The sequence below is a fragment of the Physella acuta genome, unplaced genomic scaffold (genome assembly GCF_028476545.2).
Source record: "Physella acuta isolate Inbredline_101_S28 unplaced genomic scaffold, ASM2847654v3 ptg002059l, whole genome shotgun sequence".
Taxonomy (NCBI): Eukaryota; Metazoa; Mollusca; class Gastropoda; family Physidae; genus Physella; species Physella acuta.
In genome coordinates, this window is record NW_026733562.1 from 66,855 (window position 1) to 80,377 (window position 13,523).

General features: G+C 41.9%; 1 protein-coding gene across 3 annotated transcripts in view; it reads right to left on the reverse strand.

Annotated features, from left to right (window-relative positions):
* The window catches only part of LOC131931932 (uncharacterized), a 49,458-nt gene that overhangs the window by 18,381 nt on the left and 17,554 nt on the right, over positions 1-13,523 (reverse strand). For all 3 annotated transcript variants that reach the window (XM_059288765.1, XM_059288767.1, XM_059288766.1), the window contains 6 exons: positions 13,255-13,335; positions 12,969-13,072; positions 12,607-12,733; positions 11,152-11,274; positions 10,755-10,856; positions 10,111-10,209 (listed from right to left, as the gene is read on the reverse strand). In XM_059288765.1, coding sequence (XP_059144748.1) covers positions 10,111-10,209; positions 10,755-10,856; positions 11,152-11,274; positions 12,607-12,733; positions 12,969-13,072; positions 13,255-13,335 — 636 coding nt within the window. The remainder of the gene's footprint in view (positions 1-10,110; positions 10,210-10,754; positions 10,857-11,151; positions 11,275-12,606; positions 12,734-12,968; positions 13,073-13,254; positions 13,336-13,523) is intronic.

Here is a 13,523-nt window from a genome sequence, read left to right on the forward strand (position 1 = left end):
AAAGGGGTAGAAAAAAAATGTACAAGCTCATTTTAAGCTGCAGTTTTGAATTATAAACAGTCAAAGTAAAGAAATTTAACGACTGAGAGCCTTTGCATACTGATTTAACTGTTTTCTACCTTGATTAACTGTAAAAGGTATATCCTTAAGAAACAGTGACCGGAAAAACTGCTTTCCAGCTTTCCTAGATGGAGGGGGGGGGGCGCTTTTTCGAAGACTAAAATCGGAAAAAATAAGGAATAAATAACCCGTATCACTCATAAAAGAACCCATGGAACTAAAGCGTATTTACGATTGTGTAACATAAAAACAAGAGTTAGTGACGTTTAAAATCCGCTCTACCATTTTTGTCCAAGATGGTGGGGAGGGGGGGGGGGGCTTTTTCACCCACAAAAATCGCAGGATTTGTACTGGATCGGTTACTAGATAACTCTTTTAACACTTAGAAAAGAAATGTTTTTTCCTCTAGCTTGATTTATTATACAATCAACCATTCAACGAAATACCCATATCGTATTCCAATGTGAACAATAATTTGCTATTGTATGTCAATTGTATGACCTTAATCTAACAAACTTATAATCCAAATATATACTATATCATAAAAGAGACTGTTCCAAAGATAAAACATAAACAGACTGTCCTAAACGAATTAGCATCGTTACAATATTTTTTTTTCCTGACATTATTAATCTTTATCTTTAAAGGATAATGCATCTTAAGGGGAATTTAATTGGCGTTGAGTTAAGTTTTATGGAACGACAATCGTACAGCGTAATTATTTTTTTTTCAAGACTGTCGCACACACATACACACACACACACACACACACACACACACACACACACACACACACACATATATATATATATATATATATATATATATATATATATATATATATATATATATATATATATATATATGGCGGGGCGCCAAACTGAATGTTCGCCCCGGGCGCCGGGAGGGGTCGCTACGCCTCTGAGGGGGGGGGGGTGTAGAAATAGGGTATCCAGGCATTGGGTGAGGTGAGGCTGAGCAAGGAAAATCTGGTTTCTTACAATTAATGGATACGCAAAAATATGCAGGTGGGGGGGGGGGGTCTATTCAGTGCAGGATAAGACTAGGAAGACTAGGGTAGCTAATTATGTATTTGATTAGACAACTAGCTGCTAGATCTATAATATGAAAAACTCCTAGAACGTGAAGAGAAAGTAGTGTTCGTGTGGGAAGCTGGTAGTGCAATAAAGTTTTCGAGTTGTTTACATTTCAGCAGGTATCGATGTTAAGAATGGGTTTACGATAAGGTTAAGGTTAGGGTGGAGATACTAGCAAAAGACCCAGCTTCGACGATAATTCATACGAGATGTTTTTATTTTAAATAAGTAAACATGTTTCCATACTAAGATCTAACTAAAAAGATCGCCATATTAAGAAAGTTTTTTTTTTAATTAGAAAAAAAAATTAAAAATGAAAATAAAAGACTATGTAGACGTGAAGACTTACTCGCAACAAAGCTAATGTGGCCAGTTCTGGCTCGGTCTTACACTCGGCCACCTGCTCAGGCGACATGGTGTAGAAGCGGCCATCCCGCTGGATGAAGTACATGGCCGGCCCACCTGCGGCTTGTAGCTCACTCAGCGTGTGCGACAAATGGGCGAACGTTTTCACGTGCTCAACTTTACCATCCAAGAAAAACTTAGCCTCATCAAATCCCTGCTGGTGAACTCACAGATACGTGTTGATTTTCTCTCTAATCGGTGGAGGGGATTTGTGCCTTATATGCCAGAAAACGGTGCGCGGTGATTGGTTCATTCAGTGCAGCTGCGAGTTGATTGGCTCGTTCAAGCTATTTTTAGATCGCGCCCCGCGAATAGTATTGGGAGAAAAGCGGGTGGGAGTTTTAGAATAAAGCAACGACCAATCAATGCCGAGAGGGCGGAGTCTATTAGGGGGGGGGGGGGGGGGGGGTTGAACGCGGGTTGAAGAAACTTTTAATGTAAGTTATATATATATTATTATATGTAACTTGTTACAAAATACCAGAAGTATTTAATTTTTATTATTTATACCTAAATTGGAAGTAACTTTTTCGCTCGCGATTTCATTTCAAGGTACAATGTTTTAAAATAGACGAATGAAGTAAAAATGAAGACAGAGTAAATAAATAACTTTTTAAAACCATTTTGGAAAATATATCAATCCTGACCAAAAAAAAAGCGTATACAATTAAATGCCAAAACAAATAAGCGGTAAAATCTTTAGGCTAAAACATTTATCGTATCACAAAAATTGATAATCAGGCCCTATTTACTATTTTAAAAAAAAAAAAGCAACATTGCATAGGGTAGGTTTTAGATTATCCCACAAGAATCGTAGCTAAAAAAATTGCACCTTAGGATTTCTAATGGATCAGGTGGCCTTAATTAACCCTTTGCTAAGACAAAACTAGACTACATTCAACAAATTCTGATTTAATTTCAGTACTTGCCCCATCATTAAGCTACTATGCTATTGTCTCCGTGTGCACAGTATTGTCCTCGTGTGTAAATCAATACCGCCTATTATACTCTACACAGCTTCCGATGGCTAGACAAATGTCGCTTAATATACGTGTGCACTATTTGTCTATATGGCACATGAATACTATGAATGTTATGTAAGCATCACACTATTATATGTGTACGATTGTCCCATGTTATGTAAATAATGCCACTTTTCTGTGTGTATAATAATGCCATAATGTATATTGATATGACCCACCTTATTTGTACAAAAATGCCATGTTATGTTAATATCGCCATTATTATATGCGTACAATGATCGACTATTAGTCCAAAGGTCTCCAGTTCGGGTTTGGTCCGGACTAGTAAGACGTCCATGAGTCCATCCCACCCGGCTTAGATGGGCTCCTGAGTCAAGTTGGGGAATCTAAGGGCGGCTGTGCTTAGGGCCTACCCCATTATCACTTCAAATGCCGAGGTCAAGAAACATATGAACCCATCTGCCCTATGGGTCTTTAGGTGTGAAGGGGGAGCTTTACTTTATTTTTTTAAACGTACAACACTGCTGTATTACCCTTCATATGTGTGTACAATACTGCCAGTGTTATGTTATTATCATAGGCGTAGCGACCCATTCCAGCGCCCGGAGCGAACTATACATTTCACCACACCCCCCCCACCCCATGTATATAAGGCGCTCTTTACTAGTAAGTCTTGTTGTAGTATTTATTTTGGTGTAGATAAGTTAAATCCGCCTTTAAAGCAATGTAGCAGTCAATTTTTCTAACTTTGAATGTGTATAATTCAGTACTGGAGCTCCTAATGAGCTTTTTATTTATTTTTCTCCACCATTTGCACCCCCTAGGGTCGGCGACAAAGCGGCCGCCCCACTCGCCCTTCAACAATAGATACGCCTCTGATTAGTATCACCCCATATATATGTCCGTGCCACGTACTTAAATATATGCCAAAGATATCTACAACTGTGTATAGATCGCCTTTTTAGTTGGATTTCTGTTGATTCTGTGCGGGTTTTATTAGTGTTTTTTTTTTCACCAGTTCGTCTTTAGTCGGTCTATGTGATTTTATCGATTACAATATTTTTAAAATATTGTAGTCGGCGTCGTGTTTAACAATTCTTAAAAGGTTGACTAAATACTTTGAAAGGGTTAGGTATAAGAATATATTGACATTGAATGGTTTTCAAAACTGAATGATATGGTAAGTAATAACAAGATTAAGAATACGAATAAGGAAAAAATAATTAGCGTGTCTGTAACAATAAAAGAAAAGTACCCACAACAACAATAACAATAAATGCCGGTGGTCAGTGAGGCGCTGACGTCATGACGTGTCACCGGTGTCAACAGCACCTTTAGGTACAATAGATCTGACGGGAGATGCGCGGACGTACGAGAAAGATCAAGGTGGTAGGGGGGAGGGCGGGTAAAACAACAACATGGATATGGAATCCCAGCGTCAGTGTAGGTCCGTCAAGTGTTTTGTGTCGGTGATTTTAAACAAAAGATAAGTTTGGACACGCATCGCTGATTCGGCACGGCAATGGTTTTTTTTTTAAAGAGAAGGGTGGGGGTATCCATGATACAGCACAGGACGTGTTTCGTGTTGGAGGGTGAGGTTGTGGTGGGCGGGTGGGGGGGGGGGGGACGCGCCTACTGACCACTCCAGACCGTCAATGTAAGGTGGTCTTATTTTCAAGGATGGCCGCTCTACTCTACAGACATGGAATCTAATCAAGGATAGGTTGCTTTAGCCAGATGCCTAGGGCATAGCATTCCCACTTAGATCTAGTCAAGCCTCAATCAGTAACGAAATTTTCATTTCAATGTAATCTCCCACTAAGCCGATCTCATCAATGAAAACGGAGTTTAAACCTCAAAACCAAATGAAGACTTATGCCGGCTCGGAGGCACCCCCTACAAGGAGATTAAAAAACATAAAGGCGAAGTGTGGTATGAGAGCCGAACCTTCGACACTGCCACTCCGCCCATTCTAACACCGTCATAGCCACTCGTACCACCCCCCCCCCCCCCCCCCCGAAAGAATAAATGCTTGAAAGAAGCCACGGTGCTAACTTAGCTGATTTAAGGGGGACTTGGATCAAAACAAATAAGCTAAAAGGCAAACGTTTAGAGGACTACCACCAACCCACAAGAAGACATTACACTTGTAAGTTTAACAAGTAAGATACTTAAGTCAGAAGAGTAATAAAAGAATCTTTATGGTCATTGCCACTTGTGTTAAACCATGACCAGGGATTAAATGATACGTTTTCAACATTAGATTTGCACTTCTAAAGGCTTTTTTTTTTTTATCCTGTTTTACATCAAGTGTTTTTTTTGTATATCATTTTTATATTTCTCAGACTCTACTACAATCTCAAAGTATTACAACAATTTAATCCAAACACAATCCAGCATTAAATGTCAATCAGAATTTTAAATGTGTGTTTTTTTAAAAACAATTGAACAGTAAGACTGCACACCATAAAAAATTGTGGATATCTAGACCCCACTTGAGACAGTGAGATCTGGACCCCACTTGAAACAGTGAGATCTGGACCCCACTTGAGACAGATCTGGACCCCACTTGAGACACTGAGATGGACCCCACTTGAGACAGTGAGATCTGGACCCCACTTGAAACAGTGAGATCTGGACCCCACTTGAGACAGATCTGGACCCCACTTGAGACAGTGAGATCTGGATCCCACTTGAGACAGTGAGATCTGGACCCCACTTGAGACAGTGAGATCTGGACCCCACTTGAGACAGATCTGGACCCCACTTGAGACAGTGAGATCTGGATCCCACTTGAGACAGTGAGATCTGGACCCCACTTGAGACAGATCTGGACCCCACTTGAGACAGTGAGATCTGGACCCCACTTGAGACAGATCTGGACCCCACTTGAGACAGTGAGATCTGGATCCCACTTGAGACAGTGAGATCTGGACCCCACTTGAGACACTGAGATGGACCCCACTTGAGACAGTGAGATCTGGACCCCACTTGAGACAGTGAGATCTGGACCCCACTTGAGACAGATCTGGACCCCACTTGAGACAGTGAGATCTGGATCCCACTTGAGACAGTGAGATCTGGACCCCACTTGAGACAGTGAGATCTGGACCCCACTTGAGACAGTGAGATCTGGACCCCACTTGAGACAGTGAGATCTGGACCCCACTTGAGACAGTGAGATCTGGACCCCACTTGAGACAGATCTGGACCCCACTTGAGACAGTGAGATCTGGACCCCACTTGAGACAGTGAGATCTGGACCCCACTTGAGACAGTGAGATCTGGACCCCACTTGAGACAGATCTGGACCCCACTTGAGACAGATCTGGACCCCACTTGAGACAGATCTGGACCCCACTTGAGACAGATCTGGACCCCACTTGAGACAGATCTGGACCCCACTTGAGACAGTGAGATCTGGACCCCACTTGAGACAGATCTGGACCCCACTTGAGACAGATCTGGACCCCACTTGAGACAGTGAGATCTGGACCCCACTTGAGACAGTGAGATCTGGACCCCACTTGAGACAGATCTGGACCCCACTTGAGACAGATCTGGACCCCACTTGAGACAGTGAGATCTGGATCCCACTTGAGACAGTGAGATCTGGACCCCACTTGAGACAGATCTGGACCCCACTTGAGACAGTGAGATCTGGACCCCACTTGAGACAGATCTGGACCCCACTTGAGACAGTGAGATCTGGATCCCACTTGAGACAGTGAGATCTGGACCCCACTTGAGACAGATCTGGACCCCACTTGAGACAGTGAGATCTGGATCCCACTTGAGACAGTGAGATCTGGATCCCACTTGAGACAGTGAGATCTGGACCCCACTTGAGACAGATCTAGACCCCACTTGAGACAGTGAGATCTGGACCCCACTTGAGACAGTGAGATCTGGACCCCACTTGAGACAGATCTGGACCCCACTTGAGACAGTGAGATCTAGACCCCACTTGAGACAGTGAGATCTGGACCCCACTTGAGACAGTGAGATCTAGACCCCACTTGAGACAGTGAGATCTGGACCCCACTTGAGACAGTGAGATCTAGACCCCACTTGAGACAGTGAGATCTGGACCCCACTTGAGACACTGAGATGGACCCCACTTGAAACAGTGAGATCTGGACCCCACTTGAGACAGTGAGATCTGGACCCCACTTGAGACACTGAGATGGACCCAACTTGAGACAGTGAGATCTGGACCCCACTTGCGACAGTGAGATCTGGATCCCACTTGAGACAGTGAGATAAAGACCCCACTTGAGACAGTGAGATCTAGACCCCACTTGAGACAGTGAGATCTGGACCCCACTTCAGACAGTGAGACCTGGACCCCACTTGAGACAGTGAGATCTGGACCCCACTTGAGACAGTGAGATCTGGACCCCACTTGAGACAGTGAGATCTGGACCCCACTTGAGACAGTGAGATCTGGACCCCACTTGAGACAGTGAGATCTGGACCCCACTTGAGACAGATCTGGACCCCACTTGAGACAGTGAGATCTGAACCCCACTTGAGACAGTGAGATCTGGACCCCACTTGAGACAGTGAGATCTGGACCCCACTTGAGACAGTGAGATCTGGATCCCACTTGAGACAGTGAGACAGATCTGGACCCCACTTGAGACAGTGAGATCTGGACCCCACTTGAGACAGTGAGATCTGGATCCCACTTGAGACAGTGAGATCTGGATCCCACTTGAGACAGTGAGACAGATCTGGATCCCACTTGAGACAATAAGATCTGGACCCCACTTGAGACAGTGAGATCTGGACCCCACTTGAGACAGTGAAATCTGGACCCCACTTGAGACAGTGAGATCTGGACCCCACTTGAGACAGTGAGATCTGGACCCCACTTGAGACAGTGAGATCTGGACCCCACTTGAGACAGTGAGATCTGGACCCCACTTGAGACAGTGATATGTGGACCCCACTTGAGACAGTCAGATATGGACCCCAATTGGGACAGTGAGATCTGGACCCCACTTGAGACAGTCAGATATGGACCCCAATTGACAGTGAGATCTGGACCCTATTTGAGACAGTGAGATCTGGACCCCACTTGAGACAGTGAGATCTGGACCCACTTGAGACAGTCAGATATGGACCCCAATTGACAGTGAGATCTGGACCCTATTTGAGACAGTGAGATCTGGACCCCACTTGAGACAGTGAGATCTGGACCCACTTGACAGTGAGATGGACCCCACTTGAGACAGTGAGATCTGGACCCCACTTGAGACAGTGAGATCTGGACCCCACTTAAGACAGTGAGATCTGGACCCCACTTTAGACACTCTGGACCCCACTTGAGACAGTGAGATCTGGACCCCACTTGAGACAGTGAGAACTGGACCCCACTTGAGACAGTGAGATCTGGACCCCACTTGAGACAGTGAGATCTGGACCCCATTTGAGACAGTGAGATCTGGACCCCACTTGAGACAGTGAGATCTGGACCCCACTTGAGACAGTGAGATGTGGACCCCACTTGAGACAGTGAGATCTGGACCCCACTTGAGACAGTGAGATCTGGACCCCACTTGAGACAGTGAGATCTGGATCCCACTTGAGACAGTGAGACAGATCTGGACCCCACTTGAGACAGTGAGATCTGGACCCCACTTGAGACAGTGAGATCTGGACCCCACTTGAGACAGTGAGATCTGGACCCCACTTGAGACAATGAGATCTGGACCCCACTTGAGACAGTGAGATCTGGACCCCACTTGAGACAGTGAGATCTGGACCCCACTTGAGACAGTGAGATCTGGACCCCACTTGAGACAGTGAGATCTGGACCCCACTTGAGACAGTGAGATCTGGACCCCACTTGAGACAGTGAGATCTGGACCCCACTTGAGACACTCTGGACCCCACTTGAGACAGTGAGATCTGGATCCCACTTGAGACAGTGAGACAGATCTGGACCCCACTTGAGACAGTGAGATCTGGACCCCACTTGAGACAGTGAGATCTGGATCCCACTTGAGACAGTGAGATCTTTATCCCACTTGAGACAGTGAGACAGATCTGGATCCCACTTGAGACAGTGAGATCTGGATCCCACTTGAGACAGTGAGATCTGGATCCCACTTGAGACAGTGAGATCTGGATCCCACTTGAGACAGTGAGACAGATCTGGACCCCACTTGAGACAGTGAGATCTGAACCCCACTTGAGACAGTGAGATCTGGACCCCATTTCAGACAGTGAGATCTGGATCCCACTTGAGACAGTGAGACAGATCTGGACCCCACTTGAGACAGTGAGATCTGGACCCCACTTGAGACAGTGAGATCTGGATCCCACTTGAGACAGTGAGATCTGGATCCCACTTGAGACAGTGAGACAGATCTGGATCCCACTTGAGACAATGAGATCTGGACCCCACTTGAGACAGTGAGATCTGGACCCCACTTGAGACAGTGAGATCTGGACCCCACTTGAGACAGTGAGATCTGGACCCCACTTGAGACAGTGAGATCTGGACCCCACTTGAGACAGTGAGATCTGGACCCCACTTGAGACAGTGAGATCTGGACCCCACTTGAGACAGTGATATGTGGACCCCACTTGAGACAGTCAGATATGGACCCCAATTGGGACAGTGAGATCTGGACCCTATTTGAGACAGTGAGATCTGGACCCCACTTGAGACAGTCAGATATGGACCCCAATTGACAGTGAGATCTGGACCCTATTTGAGACAGTGAGATCTGGACCCCACTTGAGACAGTCAGATATGGACCCCAATTGACAGTGAGATCTGGACCCCACTTGAGACAGTGAGATCTGGACCCTATTTGAGACAGTGAGATAGAGACCCCACTTGAGACAGTGAGATCTGGACCCTATTTGAGACAGTGAGATAGAGACCCCACTTGAGACAGTGAGATCTGGACCCTATTTGAGACAGTGAGATCTGGACCCCACTTGAGACAGTGTGATGGACCCCACTTGAGACAGTGAGATCTGGACCCTATTTGAGACAGTGAGATCTGGACCCCACTTGAGACAGTGTGATGGACCCCACTTGAGACAGTGAGATCTGGACCCTATTTGAGACAGTGAGATCTGGACCCCACTTGAGACAGTGTGATGGACCCCACTTGAGACAGTGAGATCTGGACCCTATTTGAGACAGTGAGATAGAGACCCCACTTGAGACAGCGGCGAGATAAGCATGGATCCCTTATTTAAACCATCAAGTTTTGACCCCTATTGAGGAAGGTTCTGATCCCTATTGAGGCAATACAGGCTGGAGTGTTGTAGAAAGGTGTGGACCCTACTTTGACAGTGAAATTTTAATGTTATTACAATGGTAAGGTTTTGACCTTAATTGAGACTGTACCAACTGAGAATAGTGACAATGATGTCTGGACCCCAAATGAGAATAGTAACATTAGGGGGCTGGAACCCCAAATGAGAATAGTGACAGTGAGTTCAGACCCAAAATGAGAATAGTGACAGTGGTGTGTACCCCAAATGAGAATAGTGACACAGAGACAGCAAGTAATGCTCAACACAAAAACAAAACTTACAATAAACTTGCGCTTCTTGTCTATCCCAGGTTTCTCTATTGTAATACACCGTATAAGTCCCCAGCAGCCGGAGGTGGGGCAGGGTTTGTCTAGAATGTCCTGAAATAAATACAAGGGGGCTTACTCAAACATAGGAGGCAAGTAAATGTAAAGTTACCCTTTTTGACCTGGAGGTCAATAGGGCTTTTAAAGTAGAGTTCACCTATTTCTATGACCCCAGTATATCAAGAAATAGTCTGGTCAATTATATGCCTAACCATTTTTACTTTCCAATCATTCCATGGTTGACTCAGGGATGCCCTAAGGACTCAAGCCCAGGATTCAAACTCAAGACTTTTTTGTTAGCAGCCTTGCACTCTTCTGTCTAACCACACCGTCACATAAAAAGGTAATGGATATTGAAATTACTGTCTACTATCACAACCCTAACCCTGACCTCAATCTTGAACATAACCCTAATTATGACCCCTGCCATAATATTCAGCATTTAATTAATAACAGGGTAGGTTAATCCTGATTATAAGTTTACAGGATTTTTTATAAGACCCCACAAAACTATCATTTTCCTTACTATTTTTTGTCTATTTTCAAAATCTATGAAGCATAAAAATATGCACTTTCAAAAGCCATGAAAGAAAACAAACCTTGTCTAAATATTTTTCTGTCAAACCCTGCTTGTACAGCTTCCAACACACAGAGTGGAAAGTTAAAACACATTTGGCGCTGCAGTTTAATATCACGGAACCCTGAGAAAGAGGAAAGCTATAGTAAGACATGTGATGGTGAAAAAGTGCCCTTTCGAATCAGATGGTCTATAGGGGCTGGGGAGTTAAATCTTCTACTGTGAAAATTTTTCTTTCAAAAAAAAAAAAGCTGTCGCTTGTCATGTGACAACTTTTTTAAAAAGGTGTCACATTATGACAAAAAAAAATTTTATAAATTATGTCCCTTGCCAAGTGACATGATTTAATATAGTTATGTCCCTTATATTGTAACAATTAACACATGTTCTGATCCATGATTCAAAATCAAACAGCTAACCTTATAATCAGGGTAATTATATAAAATTTCTCTGGAACTATTCTCTGCGTCAAGATGAAATGGACATATGGTATCAGACTTGGATGGTAAAGTGCATTGTTCTAATCGGTCTTTCATTAATTTCTGGAATTTAAAACACGTTTTATTTAATTCACATGGAAGAGCATTATTATTTAAGTAAAAGATAAATATATATATATATATATATATATATATATATATATATATATATATATACAAATATAAACACAACAAAATGCAGTAAAGCAAGGTATAAAATTTTAGAACATACCTTATTAACATTTTAATAAATTTAGATTTGAATGACAGAAGTGAATAATAAAAGATCCTTGGTATTACAGAACTAATTCATAAAGTCATAAAGGGCTAAAGGAATTGGAGCCCTATCTTCATGAACATGACAGAAAAGACTGAGTGGGCCTGGTGAAAGTGGAAACACAACTGTGTTTCATTCATTATTATGATGGCAAGAATTGTTGTAGATTCCATATGGCAACCCAATTTAATTTTTTCTATGTATCAGTTATGTATCAAAAAGACTTAAGGGCAAATCTTTAAAAAAAAACTTTTTGCATGGTCTAGGCAATTCTATCAATACAAAAGTTTTTTTTTAAAACTTAAAGTTATTTACTATGTTTGGTTATTTTATAACATTTGTATGCACAAGGTAAAGTAGAATGCAGAAACTACAATGAACAACAAAACAATTGAACCATTATTTGCATTAAGAAGACCTAGTGCAGTTACACTTATTTTTTAAAGTAAGGCTATATTTTTTTAAATAATTTGTTTAGCAGATAAAAGATAGTAATATTGTTTTTGTGTGGGTAAAAAATGTTATCATTCAATTCTACAACAAAATACAGGAGAATACAGATAAGTAACAGGGGCGGCGTGGTCGAGTCGGTAAAGCTCATGGTTGCTAAACCGAAAAGTCTCGAGTTCGAACCCTCGGGCAGATGAGGCTCGTTAGCTGGGGACAGCCACTCTTCTAGGAGAGACAACTCCAAAATTAAACAACTGCTGCCTTGCAGTTTGTTCTTGGTTGGACAAAGGCTATGGAAGCAAATCCAAAAAGAAAAGCAGGCTGAAATCGGAGTCAATGGCCTCAATGGCGCATAACCAGTTGACACGTAACGCTTAATTGTGTTGGAGGCGTGGTCGAGTCGGCAAAAAAAAAAAGCTCATGGTTGATAAATTCGAACAAAGTCTCGAGTTCAAACGCACTGGCAGATAAATCTCGATCCCCTTCAACACTAATAATTAAGAACGAAGAAGAAGAAGAAGAACAGATAAGTAAAAATGTTTAGGGAGATTAAATGTCTAAAAAAAAGTAATGCATAAAAGCATTCAATATTTCATTGGATTGTTTTATTTTTAAATGAGTGGTGATAAAAAGAATGGTTTTGTGGCAATTGATTCTGTTTGACCTACCAGTAATTTACTGTGATTTGTTTCATCTATTGATTTACTACTCTGTGGCCACTTGACCAAGTCTTCCTGCTCAATATTTTTCAACTTTTCCAATCCTAGTTTTAAATACTGTCTTGCTTCTTCAATTCTAGGAAAGATAATTCACAAATTAGGACAATTTAACCAATCATTTTAAAAAAGTCTACAATTAATAATCTTCTCTTCTTCAAAAACATTCTCACATCCAAATTTGTTAATTCACATCTATTTTCTCTCTCAGTTCAAACGACAGTCATTGTCTTTTCACAAGGAAAACAATCTTTGCGTTCAATGCTAGCTTTATTTTTGTTGCTACTTGTTGCCATTGGTAAAAATGTACTAACCTATTAAGTAAAAAATAAGCCTCCCCTAATCCATAATACACAGCCAAAAAAGGCTCAGGTGATCTAAGTATTGTAAGAAATTTGTCGATTGCATTTTGTACATTCTAGAAAATGAAAAAGATTAGAGACATGATCACAATACTTATTTAAGTTTTCAATAGAGAAAATATATATACTAATCAGTAAGAAATAGAGATTTTTAATAAAATAAAATAAAAAATCAACAGTAAAAAAAATATAGATCTACAACAAAGAAATTTAAAAAAAAATGTATTATGAGACTTACATTCAAATTAGAAGATCGAATACAAGCTAAGCCATAGACAAAATGTAACACCATCACATCTTTATCTTCTACATTAAATACCTGAGGAAACCCAGTTTCAATGTACATGTACAAACAAGGTAAATTGGATGACCAAGTATAAGAATAATTATAAAGTAACTCTTTTTCCCCTATATTTAACTCTCAAGAGTATTATAACATGATTTGTTGTTGATAGCAGAACTAATATTTCAGTTAAACCTAGTTAATCTATATTTTAATTAAATACT